This window comes from Heloderma suspectum, chromosome 2 (assembly GCF_057233095.1).
Source record: "Heloderma suspectum isolate Gila_16-S chromosome 2, 16-S_ref, whole genome shotgun sequence".
Classification (NCBI taxonomy): Eukaryota; Metazoa; Chordata; class Lepidosauria; order Squamata; family Helodermatidae; genus Heloderma; species Heloderma suspectum.
In genome coordinates, this window is record NC_139459.1 from 17,626,207 (window position 1) to 17,648,985 (window position 22,779).

A 22,779-nucleotide genomic window follows, 5' to 3' on the forward strand; every position below is an offset into this window, starting at 1 on the left:
CAACTGACAGGGGAAGAATGTTAAAGGAAGAAATTGTAGGGCACGGTGACCTGTAAACATGGGCGGCAAGTTTGAACTTGCATTGTCTCCTCTTCTACCTCCAAGGCTATAGCACACAGTTGCATTGCAATAACTGCCTGAGGCCTCTAGTTATTCTTTATTAGTGGCGTATTGCCATGGGATAGGAGCCAGAGCTCATGGAGCAGATGGCACAACAATCTAGTCTGAAACAGCTTGCATCTGCTAGCCATATCATGAGCAGTAGTATTTAGATTCCCATGTTTCCACCTGTGTCAAATGTATAATTATCTGTATTAGTATCTCCCCTCATAAAGATGTTGGAAATGAGGAATTTGAGGTAGTGATAAAGGATTGATGAGGGTCTTTAGCCATGGTAGATTCTACCTATGCTTGCTGAATAACAATGGGAGGTCACAGTGACCCCACCCAGCTGTCCTGAAACTATGCCACACTGAGGTTTACTCATACAGGTTTGTAGGGAATATGTCCAAACCCTTTATATATGCACACCCTCTGAGCCCAATGTTCCCCAAATCCAGCAATGACCAAAAGGATTGCAAGGGAAGGGGAAATTGGGGTATATCGAAGAACTAAAGGGAGGAGGGAGTTTTCAACTTTTAATTGACGCTGAATTTTCACAGATCCTCACTTGTATTGTTTTATGTGGGCCACATCAGTAAGTAGAATAGATAGTGATGTAAGCTATACAAAGGATGTAAATGACATTTAAAGCAGGCACAGCATAATCTTTGTAATGTTGTTGTTCAGTTGTTCAGTCATGTCTGCCTCTTTGTGACCCCATGGACCATAGCACACCAGGCCTTCCTGTCCTGCGCTCTCTCCCGGAGTGTGCACAAATCCACACTCATTGCATCGGTGATGCTATCTAGCCATCTCATCCTCTGCTGTCCCCTTCTCCTTTTGCCTTCGATCTTTCCCAGCAACAGGGTCTTGTTCAGTGACTTTTCTCTTCGCATTAGGTGGCCAAAATATTTGAGCTTCAGCTTCAGTATCTGGCCTTCCAATGAGCAGTCAGGGTTGAGTTCCTTTAGGATGGACTGATTTGACCTCCTTGCAGTCCAGGGGACTCATAAGAGTCTTCTCCAGCACCACAGTTGGAAAGCATTGATTCTTTGGCGCTCAGCCTTCCTTATAGTCCAGCTCTCACAGCCATACGTTGCTTCTGGGAAAACCATAGCTTTGATTATACGAGCCTTTGTCGGCAAGGTGATGTCGCTGCTTCTTACTATGCTCTCCAGGTTTGCCATAGCTTTCCTCCCAAGGAGCAAGCATCTTTTAATTTCATGGCTACAGTCACCATCTACGGTGATCTTGGAGCCCAAGAAAATAAAATCTGTCACTGCTTCCATTTCTTCCCCTTCTATATGCCAGGAAGTGATGGGGCCAGATGCCATGATCTTAGTTTTTGTAATGTTGAGTTTCAAACCAGCTTTTGCACTCTCCGCTTTCACCCTCAACAAGAGGCTCTTTAGATCCTCTTTGCTTTCTGCCATTAGGGTGGTGTTGTCTGCGTATCTGAGGTTGTTGATAATTCTCCCGGCAATCTTAATTCCGACCTGTGATTCATCCAGCCCGGCATTTCTCATGATGTACTCTGCATATAAGTTAAATAAGCAGGGCGACGATATACAGCCTTGTCATACTCCTTTCCCAATTTTGAACCAATCGGTTGTTCCACGTCCGGCTCTTATTGTTGTTTCTTGACCCTTGTCCACATTTCTCAGGAGACAGGTAAAGTGGTCTGGTACTCCCATCTCTTTAAGAATTTGTTGTGATCCACACAATCAAAGGCTTTAGTGTAGTCAATGAAGCAGAAATAGACATTTTTCTGGAATTCTCTTGCTTTCTCCATGATCCAGCAAATGTTGACGATTTGATCTCTAGTTCCTCTGCCTCTTCGAAACCCAGCTTGTACTTCCGGTAGTTCTTGGTTCACATACTGCTGAAGCCTAGCTTGTAGGATTTTGAGCATAACCTTGCTGGCATGTGAAATGAATGCAATTGTACGGTAGTTTGAACACTCTTTGGCAATGCCCTTCTTTGGAATTGGAATGTAAACTGGCCTTTTCCAGTCTTGTGGCCACTGTTGAGTGTTCCAAATTTGTTGACATATTGAGTGCAGCACTTTAACAGCATCATCTTTTAAGATCTTAAATAGCTCAGCTGGAAGACTGTCATCTCCGCTAGCTTTGTTGTTAGTAATGCTTCCTAAGGCCCACTTGACTTCACTCTCTAGGATGTCTGGCTCAAGTTCAGTGACCGCACTATCATGGCTATCAGGGACATTCAGATCTTTCCTGTATAGTTCTTCTGTGTATTCTTTCCACCTCTTCTTAATCTCCTCTGCTTCTGTTGGGTCCCTGCCTTCTTTGTCCTTTATCATGCCCGTCTTTGCATAAAACGTTCCCTTGAGATCTCCGATTTTCTTGAAGAGATCTCTAGTCTTTCCCATTCTATTGTGTTCTCCACTTCTTTGCATTGTTCATTTAAGAAGGCCTTCTTGTCTCTCCTTGCTATTCTCTGGAACTCTGCATTCAGTTGGATATATCTTCCCCTTTCTCCCTTGCTTTTCGCTTCCCTTCTTTCCTCAGCTACTTGTAAAGCCTCATCAGACAGCCACTTGGCTTTCTTGCATTTCTTTTTCTTTGGGATGGATTGAGTTGCTGTTTCCTGAACAATGTTACAGACCTCTGTCCATAGTTCCTCAGGCACTCTGTCTATCACAGGTCTAATCCCTTTAAATCTATTCCTCACCTCCACTGTATATTCATCAGGGATATGATTTAGGTCATACCTGAATGGTTTAGTGGTTTTCCCTACGTTCTTCAATTTAAGCTGAAATTTTGCAAGAAGCAGCTCATGATCTGAGCCACGGTCAGCTCCAGGTCTTGTTTTTACTGGCTGTATAGAGCTTCTCCATCTTTGGCTGCAAAGGACATAATCAATCTGATTTCGATATTGACCATCTGGTGATGTCCATGTGTAGAGTCACCTCTTGTGCTGTTGGAAAAGAGTGTTTGCTATGATCAGCATGTTCTCTTGGCAAAACTCTATTAGCCTTTGTCCTGCTTCATTTTGTACACCAAGGCCATGCTTGCCTGTTATCCCGTTGATTTCTTGACTTCCTACTTTAGCATTCCAATCCCCTATGATGAAGAGGACATCTTTTTTTGGTGTTAGTTCTAGAAGGTGTTGTAGGTCTTCATAGAACCGATCAACCTCAGCTTCTTCGGCATCAGTGGTTGGGGCATAGGCTTGAATTACTGTGATGTTGAATGGTTTGCCTTGGATTCGTACTGAGATCGTTCTATCGTTTTTAAGATTGTACCCCAATACTGCTTTTCCCACCCTTTTGTTGACTATGAGTGCTACTCCATTTCTTCTAAGGGATTCTTGCCCACAGTAGTAGATATAATGGTCACCTGAATTAAATTCGCCCATGCTTGTCCATTTGATTTCGCTGATTCCCAAGATGTCGCTGTTCAATCTTGCCATCTCATGTTTGACCACCTCCAGCTTACCTTGATTCATTGATCTGACATTCCAGGTTCCTAAACAATATTGTTCTTTACAGCATCGGATTTTCTTTTCACCACCAGACACATCCACAGCTGAGTGTCCTTTCGGGTTTGGCCCAGCCGCTTCACTCTTTCTGGCGCTGCTTGGAAATTCCCTCTGCTCTTCCCCAGTAGTATATTGGACTTTTTCCGACCTGAGGGGCTCATCTTCTGGCATCATATCTTTTAGCCTTGTGATACGTTCCATGGGGTTTTCTTGGCAAGAATACTGGAGTGGGTTGCCATTTCCTTCTCCAGTGGAACACATTTTGTCAGAACTCTCCACCATGACCTGTCCGTCTTGGGTGGTCCTGCACGGCATAGCTTATGGCTTCACTGAGTTACGCAAGCCTCTTCGCCACAACAACGCAGTGATCCATGAAGGGGAAAATCTTTGTAATGCATGCTTCCAAATGCTGTCTCTTAATTGTTCAAATACCCCTTTGGGACAGAAATATCCTGAGGAATGAAAAGAGGCAGCACATTGCACTAGCATAGCACTGCTAATTGGAAGAGCTACCATCTGCTTTGAACTCAGTTGCATCAGTTAGAAAGTCATACTACCATTGGTCAACTTGAATGGGTATTTTGTTGGGGACAGACTTAAGCCACACATGCAGAAAGGGCATTTTGACCATGGCTTTGGTATTCAGCAGACACTTGTGTGTTGCTAATGCTATCTCTGAACTAATTTTGTAGCTTCCCAACTATCTTGAATCTGAAAGGTCAGTGGGACATTAGGCCTTAATTGAAAAGGGGTACAAAGTGTACAATTACCTTGTGACTGGGTAAATCAGTATATTTATCAGGATCTAGAATGGCTTTCATTAGGGGAGAAATTTATAGCCTCTTCAGTATTGAACAGAAGGGAAGAATGTATTAAACATAAAATGCCATCATGTGGTTCCTAGCTTTCCAAGCAAGGCACATGCACACAGTTGATATTGTTGGGGCTGGCCAGGGTTCACCATTACATTAGGCAATGCAGAAGCTGGGTTTACTGCAGATTTTTAGCCTCCTTACTGGAGAGCGGGCTTGTGCGTCTTCCCCAGGCCCTGCACCCAATATCCATATATTAGGCATGGACATCTGCAGGGAGAAAGACTACTTTGTAAGCTTCCCTGGAAGCTGGAATCCAGTGCCATAAATTTCCAGTCCCTAGGGAGGTATACACACAGGCTTTTCCTCTGCAGGCATCCATGTTTAATATGGATGCGTTAGGTGAGGCTGGGGGAAGCTGTGTAATCTCAGTGGAACCAGTGACACAGCCCTACTTTGCTAATCGTGTGAAGGAGACTATTTCTGTTAAAGCGTTCTCCAGCCTGGTGTCCTCTGGATGTTTTAGACTTCAACTTCCATCAGCCTCAGCCAGCATGGCTAAGTGGTCAGGAATGCTGGGAGTTGTAATCCAAAACACCTAGAGGGCACTGGGTTGGGGGAGGCTGGTCTATCCTATTGCAAAAAGAGGTTAGTGTGTCTAGAGGACTAAGGGACAAGCCAGGTGTAATCAGATTTTTTAAAAGAACACGTTTGAACAGAGCAGTGGTGGCATAGGGCGTGCCTGGCATTTACCCGTTGGCCTATTCTTCAGATCAAAATCACCCTCCCCACCAGTTTTCTCCTCTGCATCTTTTCCTCTGTATAGAGAAAAGCAGCTGGAGAAGGACAATTTTTAGGGGAGAAATGGCCAACAAGAGATTTTATAAATACTTGCTCTCCCTTCCTGCTTTGGAAATCAAATTTGTACCCTCCTCCTGCTATGCAGCCCTGGCCATGTAAAAAAACAACCCTAACATCCTTTGGAGTATACACAATATGTCTTCCACTTTTTGTCTATTTTAGCCTTTACAGTGGAACTCAGTATTATGAAAATATGTATGGTAGCTACTGACAGTGACAAGCACATACAGGTAGAGCTCTTCCTGCCCTTCCAACCCATTAGATACAGAGTTTCTTTGCATCCTGGTGTCATTACACCACCTTAGGCTCCTTGCAAGAGGAAAAAGAATGGGATAGAAATGCAAAAATAAATAAAATAGGCTTAGTGTTTTCCTGCCACTTCTTTGACAACAGTTCTGCTCAAGTATGGTGCAAGCATGTAGCATCCTGTATTGTGGTCTCCTCAAAAAGCACCTCAGAAAGGATATTGTAGAGCTGGAAAGTAGGCAGAAAAGGGCAACCAAAATGATCAAAAGGCTGAAGCAAATCCCCTATGAGAAAAAGTTACAATGTATGGGGCTTTTTAGCAGTATTTGGTGAGTAAGAGGGAGGACATGATAGAGGTGTATAAAATTGTTCATGGTGTGGAGAAAGTGGATAGGGAGAAGTTGTTCCCCCTCTCTTATACTAGAATACAGCTCTTTGGGGTCATCCAAACTGCTGAATGGTGAGAGGTTCAGGACAGACAAAAGGAAGTATTTCACACAGTGCATGGAATTCACTACTACAAGATGTGGAGATGACAACCAAATTAGGAGGCTTTAAAATTCATGGAGGATAAGGCTAGCTTTATAGCCTTATAGACTAGGCTACTAGTCATGGTGGCTGTATGCTATCTCCAGGATCAGAACCAGCATACATCTGAATACCAGTTGCTGGGGAGTAACAGCAGAAGAGAGCTGTTGCCCTTTTGTCATGCGTGTGGGCTTCCCATAGGCATCTGGTTGGCTACTGTGGGAAACAGGATGCTGGACTAGATAGCTCTTTGATCTGATGCAGCAGAGCTCTTGTGATCTTACATTGGAAGGAGAGGGAGAGAATCTACATGTTGTTGCCATTCTTGATGACAGCCATGTATTTTGTAAAGGTCTGGTTTTGTCCTGAGTGCAAAATGTACCTCCAATTCTCTTCATCATCTGGCTCTTTGCCTGAAAAACTGCAAAAAATATTTTTGGTCCAGTGTGCCTTGTCTCTTTGAGCCCTGCTCTACCATTGATAGCATTATATAGCTTGATATATACTACCTTATTCATATTATTTGGAACAGTTATTTTATACTTATAGTGATAGTTATTCAGGAATATGGGCCACATTTTAATAATTTAACTCAGTATTTTCAGTTTTTTCCTGATGCCCACTTTTCTTTTTTCCACCTGTTTTTTCTCCTTCACTCCAGTTATGGCCATATGCTAATAGCTTGACGACAGCTTGTCGCCTTCTCCCTTTATTTATTAAATTTCTTAATCGCCCATCTGGCCAGTCACCCGGCCACTCTGGGCAATGTACAACAGTACAATTTAAACAGTAAAATTATACAATCTTTCTCAGATCTTGCAACTTTTGATCTTCAGCAACTCCACCCCTCCTCAAAGTATACTTCATGCCTGCCATGTTGGTATAAATAAAATATACATAGATATAGCAACTGCAGAGGAACAGTTGAGGTGGCCTTTTACAACAAATAGTCATGCCTTGATCCAGAAGTTGGTTTTTCGTTTTGAGCACTCCAGTGTGCACTTTGAGGTCCCGCACTGCAATGGCAAGGATGGCTGTTTGGGATTCATGTTTCCATTACAAAAAAGTTGAAGTAAACTTTTTATTGAAGAGTTTTCATGAGTTTCCACTTAAAATAATACTACTCAGTTATTTCTTTAATGGAGCTTAGATTGAATGTAAACATCCTAAAGCAGTTATCAGTGATGCTAACTATAACTTTCAGGTAAATTTACCTGTGTGATTCATCTCCTTAAATCAAAGTCCCAGTCCTATTAAAGATATAGTGGTTTCATTATGAAAAATGAGGCAGACAGAAGGTCAAACCAGAGAGACTTGCTTTCAAATCTCTGCTCAGCTATAAAACTTGCTGTGTTAGGATAAAATGATACAGTCACAAGTACCTTCTCTGAGCGACTTCCAGGAAAGAGTACAAATCTGACAAATGTAGGAAGGATCATACAGCTACAAGGGAACAAGCATATGTTTATTACTTTTTGAATACATTTCTAGAAAAATAATTTTAATGCAAATAGAAAAAATAGAGGGTAAAATGATGTTGATGCTCCAACAGTAAACATTGTGGCCACGTTCTTAATGCTTGTGATCTTTTCTTTTCTTCTAGGTGTGCCGTGTATATAGTCTCTGGCCTTCAGGCTGGCAGGCATATTTGGCCTGGAAGTAAAAACTCTGCCAAATGGACAATATGTCTATTACTAATACGCCAACAAGTAATGACGCTTGTCTGAGCATTGTTCACAGTTTGATGTGCCATCGACAAGGAGGGGAGAGTGAAACATTTGCAAAGCGAGCAATTGAAAGCTTAGTAAAAAAATTAAAAGAGAAAAAAGATGAATTGGATTCTTTGATTACAGCTATAACTACAAATGGAGCTCATCCTAGCAAATGTGTTACAATTCAGAGAACATTGGATGGCAGGCTTCAGGTTAGTAGAAGCACATCTGATACCTTAATGTTTCTTAGTTGTGTGCAGCAGGATAGGAGTGTACTGAAGACAGGGGAATAGTGTCATGTGTAAATAGCCCAGAGAGCTTTGGCTATTGGGTGGCATAAAAATAAAATAAATGACACGTGTAACTTGCCTATGAGCCAGTGGAAATGAATGTATATGTTGTGGATCGGGTTGGGTTCTTATGGTAGCATCTCACAGGACATAAAGCAGGGTTGGGGAACCTCCGCCCTGCAGGCCACAAAGTATTGTGGTATTTGGCTCATGTTGTAGTCATATTTTGTAATTTTTAGTGGGTGCTCCTTTTTTTTAATTCTCATTTAATTTTTACATGATTTCCAATCTTTCTAGGTGGCTGGGCGTAAGGGGTTTCCTCATGTAATTTATGCACGGCTATGGAGGTGGCCTGATCTTCACAAAAATGAACTCAAACATGTCAAATATTGCCAGTATGCTTTTGACTTGAAATGTGACAGTGTATGTGTAAATCCATATCATTATGAGCGTGTCGTGTCACCTGGCATTGGTAAGTATGTTCATGGTAGTGCATGGATTGTGAAGTTAAACTCGTAACATTAGGTTAAGTTTAATAACCCAAATCCTTCATATTCCTTACTGTGCTGCATGCTCTTTCATGATTTGTGGTTCCCTCCAGGGCCATTGGATTCCATATTCTGGCCCAACATCTTTGAGGCCGGGCAGGGGACCATCTTTCCAGAGCGTCACTTGCATTGCATTGCCGTGGGGGTGGGGCATACAGTTTAGCTTGTATGTAGGTCACTTCCTCAGCATCTGCTGTTTGCCCTTCTCTGCTTGTTCTAGGGGAGGGAGCACCAGGTATGCTGTGATTGGCAGAAGCAAGCTTGCAGCCTCGGGTGGCAAAGTGATCTTGCTCTTCACACCAGGAGCTCTTTTCTGTGTGTGCCTATCTCGCACACAAAGAAAATCAGTGCGTGGGCATCTGCTGGGAGACAAGAGCCTTCCTTGCGGGTAGAACAACCCAGTCTTTTCCCTCCCGCTGTTGTGAGGATGCAGGTCAAATCTTCCAGTTTACTACTTCTGGGAGTAATGTTCTGCACTTTGGAGCCCCATTAGGAAAAGCAATATGAAGGAGAGGGACAGCCAGCTGTGGGGATTTATCCTGGGAATTCCTCATTGGCCTCAATTACTTTAATATTCTGGCATTATTTGTTTTAGCTGTATATTTGCCCTGCAAGGATCAAGAGATCTGTTGCAACAGGGTTGTGTACTGCTCTAGGGGATTTGCAGTAGATTGGTAAGGATTTCTGAGTCCCAATTTCGTAACAATAGTAGCAACAAAACGACTCCCCTCCTATCCTAAATTATACTGCTGAAATGAAGAAAGTGTGTGGCAACCTGGAGTGGAGTTCTGTGTGAAAGCACTGTGAGCTTCATTTAGTCCTGGTACTCAGAACAAATTCTTGGGCTCAGAATTCTTTAATTCTAAGTGTATGTCTTTTGCACCAGGCTCTTGTTCGTGGATCTTGGGGTTCTTATAAAAACAGAGTAGATCCTGGAAGCCTGAAGTCTGCCCACCCCAGTCTTAGCCTGTTGACCATCTGGCAACTGAGCTGTCTTCCAGGATTTAGGCTATACGTCAGGGGTCCCTCATACTGTTAATCCAGACTCTGCTAACAGAATATATAGTGCATTCTGGAAGACCTTTGAAAGCTGCTTTGTCTCATGGGCCATCCTTCCTTTTGAAAAATTCCTCTAAGATTGATTGGAGAAGAGTCTGAAGATGAACACCAAAGGGATGTCTGTCCCTTTCCAGCCATGGAGATTTTTATTTTTCAAATTGCCACCTCATTGGCTGAGCAAGGAAGATCTTCATCATGGAATGGCACCCCAATAATAATAGCAGGGGGAAGTGCTCAAGTAGGGAGATAATTCTCCATGGTGGTATGAAAACTTAGTCTTGAAATAAATTAGTTTTAAGGGGGATTTCAGAGTAAAATTTCACCATTTATGAGTTTGCTATAGAACACTGAGGGACAGTTTTAATTGTGCTTCACAGATATATGCAGTATGCCTGTGGTTATTTATTCTTCACCTTCTGTTTATGGACTTTATGGATGGTAAAAGATTTATTTACTGCTATTTAAAACTGGACTAATGACTTGTGTTTTTTCCTCCTCTTTAAAGATCTTTCAGGATTGACACTGCAGAGTTCTGGTAAGCTATGCAAGACATTATGTGGAATATAAACAAAACAGTATCTCTTTAATTTAAAGCATGTATAAAATGTTGCTAGGCAAATTACATGCTTGCTTCTAGCAAGGAGAATATCCATAATAGAATAGGCAATTACATGGGCCATAAGGAAGTGTGCTCTTTCTTTTATCAGTCTCTTCTTTCAATTAAAAGCCATCAAGGTAGAGATGTTTTGTTACTGTTCTTGTTCAGTTTTAAAGGAAGAAGGGAAAAATCAGACATAGAACGCAGTGGTATTGCCATTTCTTAATTTGGGGTCCACTGTCTACTTGCCCGTTTTACATTATTGACTTTGGTACCACTGGATGCAGCTAGCTAATAAAAAGCATCCTTTAAAAAACTAAACGTTTATAGTTAGTTTAGCAATCTGAATGAGGTCTTGCATATATTTACAATCACTGATTTCAAATTACATTTTTGTTCCATGTCTTCACTAGCACAATATGATTAACTTTGATACTTCACAGATCTTCAATTGCTTTCTATGTCAGGTTTGTTGAACACATATAAAGCCAAACTTTGTTTTAACCAGGTTTAAGAATGGTTAGTTGTTTAAGTTTCATCAGTCTAGAACTAAATTGATTTCCACTGCCTGCTATGGAAAGGAAAAGACCTCCATATATTAAATAAGCTCTATAACTGATACTCCATAACTGGTATGGTTTTGAGTGCAGGATGCTGGCTCTGGATCTATATAAATGTAGCATCAATCTTGTGTGTATGTTAAGTATTACGTTCCACAGGTTGCTTCCTTTTTTTAATCACCGGATCATTTGCTCATCCAAACATGTATCCATGGATAATGGTGCATGTATCATTGCTAGATAATCTGAAAAATATGTCCATGTTATCTTTGTATTGTAGTTGCTTAGTATGATCTTGATGCTCCAAAACAGTAGAAACATCCAGAGGTTCCAAACAGGCACCAGAGATTTCTGATGTATTTCTAGGAGCATGGATGTGGGAAGGATCAATGTGATCAGGAGGTCCGACAAAACGGACCTGAATAGGCATAGACAGGGAAAATAGTGAAATTGTAGAATCTTATTTGGAAAGGACCTGTGAATCTCTTGGTCTATTCTTCTGTTCAAAACTAAATAGAATCCCTGGTGGGTGTCTATCCAACCTTATTTTGAATATCTCCTGAAGCAGCTTATTTAATTACATGTCTGCTCTTACGGTTAGACACCTTTCCCCAATCCGTTTATCCTGAATTTGTCTCCTTGTCATTTAAAACGATCGCTGCTTTTTCTGTGGTTTGTGAGTAAAGCAAACAATTGGCCCTCTTCCTTCTGAGGGTTAAACCAAAATAGGGCAGTGTTCAGCATGTTGTTTCCCTCAGTAATCTCCTCTCTAACCTAGGCCTTTTATTTTATCACAGCACCCTCAAGTATGTTGGTGAAAGATGAATATGTACATGAATTTGAGGGGCAGCCATCACTCTCAACTGCTGAAGGCCATTCAGTTCAGACTATCCAGCATCCACCAAGTAACAGGGCATCTACTGAAACCTACAGCACCCCAGCCATGTTAGCTCCTTCAGAGTCTAGTACTACCGGCACCACCAACTTTCCCAACATTCCTGTTGCTTCCACAAGTAAGATAACAATGACAATTTGAAATATTACAACACTCCTTTCAACTTCTTTTAAAAATACTCAGCAAAAATTAACAAGTGTATAAAGTGGAGAGACTATAACAAATGTATAAAGTGGAGAGACTAGAAAACCAGGTAACAAGGTGGTTCAGCCATAATGGAGGGAGAAAATGTTAGAAAACCTTGGTTGAATCAACCATTAGTCTGATATTCTGCTTCATTTCATTATTAATTTTACTGCAACCGAATTAGAGGAGGGCGTCGCAGTAAATTATGATGTATGCTTCTTAAATAACACTTTAGCTGAATAGTAATACAGATAATGAATGCTGTTGTCATTTGATTCCCAGTATTGTGCAAATGATGGGATTGTGGAAAAGTTCTAAAGAAATCAAAATTTAAACATTTAAAGGCAAAGGAAAGGTGGCAAAAACTAATATGCACACATGCCTGTGTATATTATGGGAGTCTTCAGTTTTGTTTATGCAAATACGGGATCTCGTATGGGCTGCACACTTTGGCATCCAGAGGATTTTCTGCTTCCATTTCTAAAGTCAGTCCTAATTCTCATGGTTACAGAAACCCTGTTCAGGTGTTCTGTACCTGAATAGAGCAAACACATGACAAAAGGGAGCCCTTCCCCTCGTTTGTCTGATCCATCACCCTGTACTCACGAAGGGTAGCTGTCTGAAGAGGAGAGCCTCCTCTATCTGTGGGGGCTCTCCATGCAAGTCAGAATGCTGGACAATCATCATTCTGGCTCCCGTGGAGAGCCTCCATGGGTAGAGGAGGCTTTCCTCTTCAGAGAGTTGCTCTCCACGGGTTAAGGGTGATGGGTGTGATGAAAGTGAGGGCCAGAGCTAGCGTGCTCCCTTTCATTGTGTGTTTGCCCTATTCAGGTACAGAATGACTGAATAGGGGTAGAAAGGACTTTGAAAATGTGTGCAGTTAAGTACAGAAGCTAGAAGACCGAGCAGTACTTTAGTGACTTATTAGTGGGGCTTTAATGGTATGCAGTATTCTGGTTCCCTCTTATCTGATTACCTACTTGCAAGTGGGACAAGGGTGTTCACCAGAACTATCTACCACCAAGCAAGAGAATGAGGAGGTTAATTCTAAGGCTTTTAAAGACTGTCATAAAAGACCTCCCTAGATGAAGAAAATAAGTCTGTGTATCTCCAAGTAAAACTGCCAGGCAGTGTTTTTGTTGTCTTTAGTCTAGGCACAAGCAGATCAAAAGAAGAGAGAGCAAACAAGATCCACTGTGTTATGTAGGGTGCCAAAACAAGCAGCATAGGGGGGAAAAGTAGACAGCTCTTCTGCTGGTCCTTTGCACTGATCTGGTTTGATCCACAGCCTTCTATCCCACCTAATTGGTGGGCTGGAACTCTATTTCTTGGCCCAGTTGCAACACAGTCTATGCTATCTTGCACCAGTTTGTGACTCACATGTTACAGGTGCTGGGTGTACAAGGCAATTCCGTTCATAAGTTACTTAGCACTGAGCAGCCATTTTATTAATGAAACTGGCTGCTATATTTTGTATTGTGGCTTTTATGATTGTACCAAAACCATAGTAGTCTTACAAAATAGAGCTCTGTCCTCCCACACAAGCTGCAGAATTGTGATGCTTCATTATTCAAACAAAGTGGTCTGTCATTTTTTTAAAGCAGCTATGAAATGTTGTACATCTTGCCAGGTCAGCCCACCAGTATGTTGCCAGGTAGCCACAGTGATGGACTCTTACAGATTGCTTCAGGGCCTCAGCCAGGGACACAGCAGAATGGCTTTACGGCTCAGCCAGCTACTTACCACCACAGTAAGTGAACAACATTGTTTATTTCCATAGGGGTAGCCGTGTTAGTCTGTTGCTGCAGAAACAACACAGCATTGTGGCACCTTAAGGTCTAACACATTTATTCTGGCATAAGCTTTTGTGGACACTGATGAAGTGGGCAGTGTCCACGAAAGCTTATGCCAAAATAAATTTGTTAGTCTTTAAAGTGCCACAAGACCCTATGTTGTTTTAACATTGTTTATGTTCAGGGTGCTTGTTTTTTCCTTTTAATGAAATAGAAAAAATCCTATGTAAAGCAAATCGGTCAGACCTTCTGCTCTGTTTTGTAAGATAGCACAACAACTTGGACTGGGAATCGACCTGCAGCCTACACACCTACCATCCCACACCATCAGAATGGACACCTTCAACATCATCCGCCTATGCCCCATCCTGGACATTACTGTAAGCACCTGTATATTGCCACATTGATAATATATTTTGTGCAGTAACGTGATAGTTGCAGAAGAGCCAGTGTGGTGTAGTGGATAGAACACTGGACTTGGACTAGAGAAATTGGGTCTCACATACTTTCTCAGCTATGAAGCTCCCTGACTGGTCTTGGGCAAGTTACTGTCTCTTACCCCAACTTACCCCACAGGGTATGAAATGTTTTAACTTCATGTAAGGCCTTCTGATGGCCTCAGAGGAAGGGTGAGAGACAAATGCAATGAAATAAGAGCCCAATGCTTCTACCAGGTAGGCATGCCCATTCCTTATTCTTTTGTTTAGGACGCCACAGATCCTCTGTAAAAGCAAGAAGAATGGTTAAAGTACTATTCCAGAAGCCCTTTCGGCCTTAAATATTTGGGCATTCTTCATATGGAATCTTGACTTTATCTGTAAAGGCTGTAGTGTACATGAGGCAAACACACACACACACCTAATTTCTCCTCTGTTGCTTAACTATTAAAGCCAAAGTCTTAGTGGTAGTTTGTAGGGAATGCAAGCACTTGTAAAGGCAGTGGATAAACAGCACAGCTTTATTTTTTTATTGTTTAAAGGGCCAGTTCATAATGAACTTGCATTCCAACCTCCCATATCAAATCATCCTGGTAAGTGCATATTATTATTATTGTTACATTTCTTTAACTTATGCATCACTCCCCACCGCAGAAAGCAGTCTCAGTGACTTAAACAAATACAGAAATCTGTAATTAAATAATAGAAAAACCCCAAAATCAATATAAACCACCAGGTTCAGCACAATAGTACAAATAAAAACATAATCTAAAAACAATACAAAATGAAATGTGTTCATCCAGAATACACAGAATCTCTCCCCGCCCACCCCCAGCCTAGAACGAACACCAGGAAAGCAGCCCACAACAAACTAATGTCCAAATGTGTGGAGAAATAAGCATGTCTTCACCTAGTACCGAAAAGATGACAGTGTTAGTGCCAAGCAAGCAAATTAATGAACGTTCAGTTAAATGGCTGTTCTGTTCTTACACATGCCAACAATGTCAAATTGAATGGTAGTTTCTGCCCCTTTTAAAATCCCTTCTATTGCTTTGATATACGGGCAGTCTTTTAAAAAAACAAGTGCCATGTTTTCAAAGGACTTCGAAAAAAACATTAAAGCAGGGGTTGGGGACCTCCCACCTGCAGGCTGGATGTGGCCAATGGGGCCCTCCTATCTCGGCTGCCCCTGCCTGTGTGCAGCAGTTAAGACTTTTTAAAAGCCTCTAGTAGTGGTGTGTGTGTGTGTGTGTGTGAGAATTTGTAGGGGGACCCTGCTAGGGAGAGAAGGGTTAACCGCCCTCTCACCACACATTGTGACCCCTTGAAACTGTCTGCTCCTGTGCAGCAATTAGGGCTTCCAAAGCTTCCATTGGTGCCAATGAATTTTTTTTAAGACTAAGTGCCCTCCATGGGAAGAATTTTTTGGCATCTCAGCTGGGGAGGAAAAGGTTAACCCCTCCGTGCCATGTGCTGCATCCCCCCATAATGCCACTCTCCCACAGCAATTAGGCTTGAAAAGCTTCCATTGGTTTAAGGCTAAGTGTGGCAAGGAGGGGAGGCAGCTGGAGCAGAAGGGGAGGGGAAGAGTAAGAAATGATGAAAGCTATGAAAACCTCAAGACGAAGTTGAAAGATGCACTGTTTTCAAGAACATGTAAGGAGGAGACTTGTAGAACTACGCCCTTATCTGGACAGAGATAGCCTAGCTACAGTTATCCATGCTCTGATAACTTCTCATCTGGATTACTGCAATGCGTTATACATGGGGCTGCCTTTGAAAATGGTCCGGAAACCTCAGCTGGCCCAAAATAGGGCAGCAAGATTGTTAAGGGGGACTGGCCAACGAGCTCATATTATGCCAGTACTTTTCCAGCTGCACTGGCTGCCAGTCCATTTCCGGGCCTGATTCAAAGTGCTGGTATTAACATTCAAAGCCCTTAACGGCTTGGGGCCAAGTTATCTGAAGGATCGCCTCCTCCCATATGTGTCTGCCTGGACCTTAAGACCATCCTCATTGGCCCTTCTCCATGAGCCCTCTCAAAGGAAGTGAGGCAGGTGGCTCTTAGGAGGAGGGCATTTTCTGCTGTGGCACCACGGCTGTGGAATGAGCTCCCTAGTGAAGTTCGCCTGGCACCTACATTGTATTCCTTCTGGTGCCAGGTGAAACCCTTTTTATTTTCCCAGGCATTTTAGCATTTTAGCTTTCTAGAGTCTTAGCTTTGGTGGTTTAAATCTGTATTTTAAATCTCTGCATTGCTGCTTAGTTTTATTCTGGTTTTATTGTTATATTCTGTCTTTAATGTTTTAGTTTTTTATATTGTTTTATTGTGTGCTTTTTGGTTTTAATTTTTGTGAAACGCCCAGAGAGCTTGGGCTATTGGGCAGTATATAAATAAATGCACGCATGCATGCATGCTTGAGCAAGTCCGATCTAGAAAGCAGTTCCCTGTCCTCTTTCTCTGGCGCTTGTTCTTGCAGTGCTCTTCATTAAGTTCCCTTTTCCTTGACCCCCACTCCTACCCCCAATCTTCAGCTCCAGAGTACTGGTGCTCGATTGCCTATTTTGAGATGGATGTGCAAGTTGGTGAAACATTCAAAGTCCCTTCAAGCTGTCCAGTTGTTACTGTTGATGGATATGTGGACCCTTCAGGTGGTGACCGCTTTTGCCTTGGTCAGCTCTCCAATGTTCATAGAACAGAAGCCATTGAGAGAGCAAGGTACGTTTTGTGGGTTCTGGAAAAGAAATAAGTGCCTGATCCTTTCTTTGGTTTGGGTTGCTCATGTAGTAGGTTTAATGTCTATAGATAACCTGTACCTTCCTGGACATTCTACTCTCTTTTAGGTATTTTTAGCTGTTAGTGACCCAAGAGACATCTCCTCAGGCTCATTTGTTTGTATTTTTGTGTTTGTTTAAAAATAGTCACCCTTCCATTAAAATGCCTCAAATGAGTGTACAAAATATAATAGAAAACAATCTAAGAAAACTTAGTATTTGCTGCATTTTTATTGCATTTTTCAGACAATTATTGTCTCCCAAAGTGGCTCACATCAATTAAGAAAAGACAGGCAGGCCCTGTCCATCAGGCTTGCAATCTAAAAAGACAGGGCACGCAAGGGAAGGGGAGTGGAGGGAAAAAGAAGGGGAGAGAGATCAGTTTTTCAAGGTGGTGAGGTGTGAGCGGGCATTTAAATGCAGGCTAATATTCCCTTGCTGGTGGTAGTCTTGCTTGAATAGCAATTGGTGGCTCTTGTTCCTTCGGCTGACGGTTGGGGCCAGAACATGCTTTCCGTTTACTTCTGCAGCCCCAGGGCAGCTGCCAGTCAGAGCCAAATGTTCTTTCTGGCAGGGGGGTGGAAGCAAGCTCCCTGCAGCCGCTCCTCGTGCCGACGGATGAGCCAGTTGGGTCTCCCCTTGGCTTGATGTCATTCCTGGGAAGTCGGGGGTGCACCCTCCCAGTGGCCCCAGGTCCCCTGGCTGATGGGAGAAGCCAGAGCATGCTTCCCTTGTGGTATAAAACCAGCTGTCTGTATCAAGATGGGTAACATGCGGCCTCTGCATTTCATTAAAAATGGAGAGCAGCTGCAGAACACTAAAGCAGGCGAATTTTGCTTGTTTGCAAGCAAAATTTATCCATTTTAGCAGTCTGTAGCTGGAGCAGAGCACTAAAAGGGTCAAATTTAGTTTGCAAACAAACTAAATGTAACCTTTTTCGCACTACTGCGTGCTACAGAAGAGTTTGCTGCTGAATTTTGGTGGCGAACAAGCAGTTTCCTTTCTCTCTTTTTTTTTTTTTTAACCCCCAATGCAGCCTGTTGGGGGGGGACGGGGACACTGTGGGGGGTGAAAATAGCCCCTAAAGTTCCTGCAGTTGCCCACCCCTGCTCTGTGTACTACACATGCAGAATTTTAAAAGCCTTGGAGAACAGAAATATCTTCCCCTGCCATCAGAAGCTTTGTAGTTGATGTAGTCTGATGGGTCTCTCTGTTTGAAATGTTGGTGCCATCACTGAAAAGCTTTGCTCTTAAGCATTTGAGATCTTACCTAGCAAGGAGAGGGAACCTGGAGCAAACCCTCCCACCAGATTTTAAAGAACAGAGAGGTGCATTTGAGAGAAGGTGCTCCAAAAGATGCGTTCTACCCAAACAGTCTGTAATGCACTGGTAGTTAGGCTCTGTTTTTGAACCTATTTCACACAGCCATTTCTATCATGATAAGTGCAACCTTCATGTGATAACTTACAGGGATATGTAATTGCTCTTATGGATCATCTATCGTAAGTAGACTTTTATCCCTGTCAGTTCAGGAGGCACCTCTTAAAGCAATTACTTTTTGATAGGTGCTGGTCACATAGCATGAAGTGATGCTTGTGATGAAAGGGCTGCATGGATACTGAATACTGGTGATTTGAAGTGCCAGAGCAGCATTGATTAAAAGTGTTTGTTTTTACAGTTAATCAGCGTACTTAAGGGTATGGAGTAGAAGCAGAGAAAGGAATACAGAGACTCTTTCTTGTGGCATAACTTATTTCCCTGCAATACAAAAAGGAATCCAAATTAGACAGAACTAAAATAAATCCAGATAATTCTCTTAGTTTAATTAAAATCCTGACATCGTTTGGTAGGTAGGATTTTTTGCATCTAATTCTGTTTATTTTGGTGATGAGGCCAGACACCCAACTGTGATTTCAAAAAGAAAGGTTTGCTACATATCAAAATAAATGAAAGCACATTCACTACAAAACCAGTTCTCACATTCAGCTGCTGATCTTCAAGGAATTCAGGTCTTGCTTATGTGTGTGTGTGAACAAAATAAGTATCTCAGTATGTCAGTACAAAAACTCTTAGTAATAAGTTCTTGATTCAACCTTCTCTACTTGTGACATCCTATCCTTTGCAGGAGGAAACCTCAAAGATGCACTAGAAATATGTTTCATTGAGGCCAATGTGTTTCAATTTTATGACTCTTCTTCAGGGGCACTAGTTTAAAAGGCAGCCTTCTGAGTCAATATAGAAGGATGAAGAACAGTCATTTACTTGAAACACAGTGGCCTAAATAAAACATATTTCTAGTGCACTTTAGACGTTTCCTGTCTTGTTATTGTCGATTTGTTGCCTTTCCCCCTTTCCTGTCTTCGTCCTATCATTTGCACCAGATGTATGCAAAGCTGTCAACAAAGCACTTTGGAGGATGAGGCTGTTTCAAGCTTTGGGCATATACTCAGTCCCATATTAGATTAAAATGGATACATGCTTGGTGGAATTCACAGAAGCTGCCTGATAGCAGGTCTCCTGTGTACAGTGCAATATGGGTAATATGGCTCTAGGATACACCTACTTACAACCATACACAAGCAGCCTTCCAGTAAAGAGCACCTTTTCATTATTCCCTAGTCTGTCTTTTTCTAATAGTTACACTTTGGATGACATGGACAACTTCACAAGTGATAGTGGCTGCTCTTAAACCTCTTCTAAAAGAAGGTCTAAATGCCATCCTGATAACTGCTTCTCCATTCACCTATCCATTAAAGCAAACATTTATGTGGCAAGTTCCATCGTCTTTAACATGATGTTCCAGCTTGGCACGGGCTGGGCTTGGCATAACGTATGGGCAGATTTTGCCCACTTAAGAGCAAAATAACTCCTGTGCTGCTTACTGTTAAAGCCCTGAATTGAGCTATGGGTAACAGAGTAAACGTCATATGTTTGCAGTGGTGTATAGACTTTTCTTTGCCTTCCTTATGCTAAAACAATTTAGAGGAAGAACATTTTATATGCTGTGGCACCAACTTCCATTGTTTCTGGATGTTATTTACAATCCATCCACCCTCATTGCGAATCTTTAAAAAATGCATATACTTTTTGTAATGATATTGTCAGAAGTTCATGATTATCCATAATACAAATTTATCCAGCTTGTGATGCTTAGATATATTGAGCAACACCTCCCCCAATTGTTCTTTGCTATTGTGGACCAGAAATAAGATTCTGCACATGCGCGTACCAAGCAGCTTTTGGAAAAGTATGTTAGATGACGGGAAATTCAGACCAAAAGGCTTTCTGTGCTTTTAGTCTGTCTATTATTGTCCCAGTAATCACAGCTCAAACAGAGCTGAGCAGACACCTCCAAATGGTGATTTTTAAGGCTCTAGGGGTCTGTGGGTAAGTCAGGAAAGTGCCTGAGCTGTGGGAACAAAGGAGCTGTGTGAGCTGTGCATTTGTCTGACAAGGAGAGTTCCCAAACTCAATTAAGCTGCAGCTTAGACAGAAGCTTTTCCCCCCTCTCCCTTGCCATTATTTTGTTCACTTTTTAACATTACGGTTATCCCAAAACCTGTAATTCCTCGTCACATCACTTCAGAGTTCTCAGTGAGGCAAGCAAAGAAACTGGTATAAACATGCTCCTTTAAATGCAATTGCTGACTTGTTTTCCTGCTGAGCTTTCCTCCCATACCTTAGTGTTAAATTCAAATTAGATGTTTTACGACCATTGCAAGGGGCTTACAGATTGCCTAAGCTGCTGCTTATTTGGGTAGGAGTTTCCTGGTATTTGGTGAGAGAGGTGCACAGCTTGCACAGTTTCCTTGTTCCCAAGGCTCAGAAGCTTTCCTGGGTTGCCTTAACCAATGTTCAGGGGCTTTTGCACAGCTGTGTTGGAACTGTGATAGATGTCCAGAACCAGGACAAAAGAGAGATGAAGTTTTGAGCAGCAGCTGAAATTGATGATGTGCAGCTTGCAGAGAACTTGTTTTTTTTAAAAAAGGAAAAAAAGTATTTCCCCCCCCCCCTAATTGTTTGTCAAAGAAGGGGTGGGTAACCTTTAAGGCTCTGAGAGCCACACACAGGGTGGTGAGTCAGGGCCTGCACATGTGCGCGTGTGCGCGCGCGCACACACACACACGGCCTCACCCACCTACATCTCAGCTCACAGGGTGGGGAGGTTTAAACCTCCCTGCCTGCTGAGATTAGAGAATGGGATCGTTGGGGGTGGGGGAATTAAAACTATTAGCAGTGGGGAAACAGTGATCTCTGCGTCGGGATTGCTGGGAGGAGGGCAAAGTTAAAGCTTCTCTCCACCCCACCCACCCAAGCGATCCTGATCAAAATGGCTGCATCAGAACAGCAGTCTTTTCCCATCACCCAGCTGATAGCTGCTCAACTGGGCTGCCATAGAAAGTGAGTGGGGCTACAGAGGACCACATGGAGAATGACCAAAGGCTATGAGTTGTCTACCTGTGATCTAAGAACTTGTAAATACTGAGCTGATTCCAAATTGAGCTAATTAACCCATCACTGGTGTTTTCCTCCATTTTTTATTGATTCAGTTGGAGTGTTCTTGTTTCTTTCCCCAGGTTGCATATAGGTAAAGGTGTGCAGCTGGAGTGTAAAGGTGAAGGTGACGTCTGGGTTCGGTGCCTCAGTGACCATGCAGTCTTTGTTCAGAGTTACTATCTAGATCGAGAAGCAGGACGTGCACCAGGCGATGCAGTGCACAAAATTTATCCAAGTGCATATATAAAGGTGTGTGTGAACATGCATGCTAGGTGACGGTAAATATGCATTTAAAAACACATAGATGGAATCATTTGGCAGCTCATTCAAGCTTATCAAATGAACAGTTTACAAAAATTAAATGTATATTGATAGCATACATAAATAGCATATATAGATACATATTTCTAGAAGCCTGTCTTGGCACGTTATCTTTAGCTGTTAGCCCAAGTTATTTAATTGTGTGTACTGTTGTAACTAATAGTGACAGGAGGTTTTTGTTTCTCGGCATAGCCTACTGAAGGAATTAAAATATTTCCATATGAATGTTGGAGTAGGCTACCTCTTTAGGCTGCCTACTCCCCAACATCCTCAGATCCTGTGGGGCTGTGTGCTTAGAGCAGCATCCATATCTTGTTTATATTGGTGCCCAGCCATGCATAAGAATTCTCTCACACACAAATCGTTTCATCTCATTTGGGCCCTAAGCTATCTATGTGCCTTTACACAGAAGCCACCATTATTAGTCTGGCCATGCATGGCCTTCTGCTCCTAAAGTGAGTGCTGTATATATTTTGTGACCCAAAACATGGAAACTTTGTACTCAGGATAAATAATGGAAAATAAATTGGCACGTGTCTAGTCTGCACAATGCTGTAAATAGCTTTGCTTGTAAGATTCAGGTTTACAAAGAACTCGGAATCGTTTTGGTAAGGGTGACAGAAGAGACTGCTGTTTTATATGAGAGTGAGGAGCTGGGACAGGTTGTATGCAGTGTACTTATCTAATTCCTGATACCACTTTTGAATTAGCCTTGAATGCCAAAAACTCTTGAAACAATGAAAAACCAATTTCTCAAGTGTGCCGAATACTGCATCAGCATATGCAGTAAAATGGTGGGCACAGGGTTGAAAGCCTGGAACCACACAGTAGCTATTTAACTGAAACAGTCTAGGGAGGCAGACATCTGTAGCCTATAACCATGCAATAAGCACAGCACACTTTACTTAAATACACAATGCAATCCTGTGTATGTTTGCTTAGAATTAAGTCCTGTAAGTTACTCCCAGGTACATTTGCATAGGATTGTTAGCTCCCCACCCCCCTGCATGTACACCACTATTCATAAATGCAGGGAGCACTTGTCTTGATATGTA

General features: G+C 42.2%; 1 protein-coding gene across 8 annotated transcripts in view; it reads left to right on the forward strand.

Annotated features, from left to right (window-relative positions):
• Positions 1-22,779, forward strand: part of SMAD4 (SMAD family member 4) — a 38,467-nt gene that overhangs the window by 11,788 nt on the left and 3,900 nt on the right. For 3 of the 8 annotated variants that reach the window (XM_084832912.1, XM_084832911.1, XM_084832913.1), the window contains 9 exons: positions 7,657-7,977; positions 8,353-8,527; positions 10,168-10,197; positions 11,618-11,833; positions 13,532-13,651; positions 13,961-14,074; positions 14,674-14,724; positions 16,667-16,850; positions 21,484-21,652. In XM_084832912.1, coding sequence (XP_084689038.1) covers positions 7,729-7,977; positions 8,353-8,527; positions 10,168-10,197; positions 11,618-11,833; positions 13,532-13,651; positions 13,961-14,074; positions 14,674-14,724; positions 16,667-16,850; positions 21,484-21,652 — 1,308 coding nt within the window. In that variant the 5' untranslated portion in view covers positions 7,657-7,728. The remainder of the gene's footprint in view (positions 1-7,656; positions 7,978-8,352; positions 8,528-10,167; positions 10,198-11,617; positions 11,834-13,531; positions 13,652-13,960; positions 14,075-14,673; positions 14,725-16,666; positions 16,851-21,483; positions 21,653-22,779) is intronic. The other 5 variants (XM_084832916.1, XM_084832915.1, XM_084832917.1 and 2 more) reach the window with 3 other exon arrangements.